This window comes from Arachis stenosperma, chromosome 1 (genome assembly GCF_014773155.1).
Source record: "Arachis stenosperma cultivar V10309 chromosome 1, arast.V10309.gnm1.PFL2, whole genome shotgun sequence".
Taxonomy (NCBI): Eukaryota; Viridiplantae; Streptophyta; class Magnoliopsida; order Fabales; family Fabaceae; genus Arachis; species Arachis stenosperma.
The window spans coordinates 98,763,545-98,767,111 of record NC_080377.1 but is presented as its reverse complement, the minus strand read 5'-3'; the positions used below and the strand labels follow the sequence as shown (position 1 = coordinate 98,767,111).

The window sequence follows — 3,567 nt, the reverse complement described above, 5'->3', positions numbered from 1 at the left end:
TACATATAAAACCGGTTTTTTTTTAAATCCAAATCTAAAATCCAATATTTTTTTAAAAAATCCAAATCTAAAATCTAGTTTTAAATCCAGTTTTTTAAAATCCAGTTCTAAAATCCGGTTTTTTTTTAATCCAAATCTAAAATCCGATTTTTTTTATAAAATCCACTTTTAAAACCAGTTTTTAGAAATTTAATTTTCAAACCATAATTTTTTTAAAAGTAAAAATTAATAGTAAAGTCATTTTAAAGTGTATAGATTCATTACAACTAGAATTTGGTTCTTTATAAATCTAATGACAATAGCTAATCTATATAACATTTAATAATTCTCAAGACATCAAAAGAATATCACCAAAAAATCTCTCTAAAACAACAACCACAAAGTATCAAAAGATGCCAAGTTGCCAACAAAATCATCAAACAACCACAACCTTTGAGGAAAATATATCTGCAAATAACAAAATATACCTTTGTCATTTTAAAACAAATCTTTGAATGAAAGTATTAAACCAAATGAGAATATTAAGCATACCTAGTCATCATCAAGATTATCAATTGATGCCGCCATAGAACAAGCACCATCATTAGAGGAAAATATATCTGCCAAGGGAATCAAATTAATTATCAAGTCTATATTCAACAACTTTTAATTGGTAACTAATACCTAAATTCTAAAATAAAAAGATAACAAAAATAAAAATAAAATAAAATAAGAAGAAATATGAAACAAATTTTATACCTTGATCAACTTGTTGAAGAACTTCATCATCATCATCTAAAGTAGAGAAAAGATCTTCCTTAAGCCAATCTCCTGTGCAGACTAAGGCTTCTACCATTCTAGGTGTTAAGGAACTGCGGTATGGATCGAGGACTCTTCCTCCAATACTAAATGAAGACTCTGAAGCTGCCGTAGAAACAGGTATAGCCAACACCTCACGAGCCATATTTCCAAGAATTGGAAATCGGGTTGAGTTGACCTTCCACCAGTTTAGTATATCAAACTTATAGGAGTATGGCTCACATTCTTCTTGTAAATATCTATCAAGTTCAGATCTTGTATTTGTTCTGCGACCGGTTGCTTGCAGAAAAAAGCCCATGCCATGAAGATCGGTATTAATGTTGTTGGCTTGAACATCTTGCGTATCAGCTTCACTTGCTTCCTCAGAACTTTGGTATTGCTGATAAAGCAACTTTATGCACTTGGACAACTTTGACTTCAATTCGCCTCCTTTTTCTTCTCCAAAGAAGTAATCCAAGAAATAATTGACATACTCAATCTTTTGCATTGGATTAAGTACGATAGCAATCAATAACAACATATTCACCGAATCAGGATTGCCCCAATACTTCTCATACTTAACCCTCATCCTTTCTGCCATTGACATAGTACTAAAATCAACAGAATCACAAGAATGACGAATAAATCGTCCAATTGCAAATACTTCCTTCATATACATATCACTGGTAACATATAAGGCACCAGAAACACGTATAGTGGCATCATTGAACACTCGCAAAAATGGTACAATGGACTCAGCATACTCCCAGTCTGAATCAGAAGGAACACCTCTCCCTTTTCCTCCATTCATCTCTCCTATATAGGTATTATCTTTCAAAGCAAGCAACTCAAATGCTTTGCGATGCTTCAAAGCTACCTCTAACATTTGATAGGTAGAGTTCCACCGAGTCTCAACATCCATGCAAGGCAAGCCTTTATATTGAATTTTTTCTAGTTCAACACACTTTTGAAATCTACTAGCTCTAGACGGAGAAGATCTAACATACTTTACTGCACTACGAATCCTCAAGACTGATTCATCAATCTCTTTCAACCCCTCTTTTACAATTAAGTTTATAATATGTGCACAACACCTCATATGAATAAATTCACCATTCAAAATAATGCTATTCCAAGAATTCAATCGCTGCTTCAGATATTTAATTGCAACATCGTTAGAGGAGGCATTATCAACTGTCACACTAAAGACCCGATTCAAATTCCAATTATTTAAACAAGATTCAATAGTTGCTCCTATAACCTCTCCTGAATGACTTGTCACTTGACAAAAATTAAGTATTTTTTATGTAATTTCCAATCCAAATCAATAAAGTGTGCTGTCAAACTCATATAAGTAAAATTTTGAATTGAAGTCCAAGTGTCAGTGGTTAGACATACTCTACCACAATTTGCCGAAAGAAAATCTTGCAACTTCATCTTCTCTTCAGCATAAAGAGCTCCAATGTCACGTGCTAATGTAGTCCGTGAAGGAACTTTGAATCTTGCTTGTAGGGCATGCACAAATTTTCGGAATTTCGGGCTTTCAACGAAGCGAAAAGGTAGCTCTTCCCCAATAAACATTTCCACAAGTGCCCTTCGAGCCTCCTCTTGGTCAAATTTGGAAGCACTTGGTGAATTTAAAACACCACGCTCATCTATAGTCGGTGTGGTCGTTGTTTTTCTTCTTTTGTTTGAATCATTATTAGGATTTTGCTTGCATCTTCTCAAATGACCACCCATTGAGCTGGTTCCATTCCCATATTGTATTAAGCTACCACAATATTTGCATTTAGCCTTCTTCTCGGTAGCATTCTCTACATCAAAATGATCCCAGACAGCTGACCGATTCTTACGAACACCTGACAGTGGAGAAGATGGTTGAATGCTAGCGGACATCCCTGCTGCTTCAATATTACTGTTTTCAGTCATCTTGCTCTGCATATAAAGCAAGGTGTACATAACTCAAAATTTGGTGCCAAACATGCTAAAATTAACACAAACTAATGCATGTTCATATATTTCGCAAAGAAAATACAGCCTAAAGATTATGAAAATTACTGTCCTGTACCTCAAAACAGCAAAACAAGACAGCAGCAGTGTTTTATATCAACAAAATTAACCTATCAACGTATAAATTAGTTGTTTTATTGTCACTTCTCTTCAATTTGTGCTAATTTGCTTTATATCTTACCTTAGAGTTTTCAATGATCTAATCATATATAACTAAGCACAATGCTAGAGAACAATGCTATTTGATTTTGGCACAAAAATTAGAACATACTATACATACTAACAAATAGGCTTATTAGATATACAAAAAGTAAAATTAAGAATAAATCTTGAAATCATCATAGCTTAATTTTACAGCAGTGTAACTTTTGCCCCCAGCATATGTATAAATCTCAAAAATGATTTAATTTTTACCAAAAAAAAAGTTTAAAAGTGAAGGGAAATAAAATAAAAGGTTATGTACTTATGTTAGGATGCATGCACATGGCGGTTGATTTTTGTTCTATTATGTTGACTTTCAGTCATTCTTTGTGTCCAAGTAAAAAAAAGAAGAAAGGGACATGAAGAAACCATTCTTCAAATGTGACAGTGTAATTGGCTAAAGATCAAAGCAAATAAAAGCACAATTAATGTGAATTGCAAAACAAGCTTAAACAAACCACTTTAAACAAATTATAGTACACTTTAAACAAACCACTTTAAACAAATTATAGTACACTTTAAACAAACACACATTGAATAAAACCAAATTAAAAGCTTGAGAAAAAGTAAAAAGGCTAA

General features: G+C 32.9%; 1 protein-coding gene across 1 annotated transcript; it reads right to left on the bottom strand.

The window, feature by feature from the left end:
• Window positions 1-531: 531 nt before the first annotated feature.
• On the bottom strand, window positions 532-2,706 carry LOC130982607 (zinc finger BED domain-containing protein RICESLEEPER 2-like). Its single transcript, XM_057906650.1, has 3 exons — window positions 2,181-2,706; window positions 739-1,971; window positions 532-599 (listed from the first exon to the last, which is right to left on the bottom strand). Exons 1-3 carry the CDS (start codon window positions 2,704-2,706, stop codon window positions 532-534), a joined length of 1,827 nt encoding a protein of 608 aa, XP_057762633.1.
• Between the last annotated feature and the right edge of the window lie 861 nt (window positions 2,707-3,567).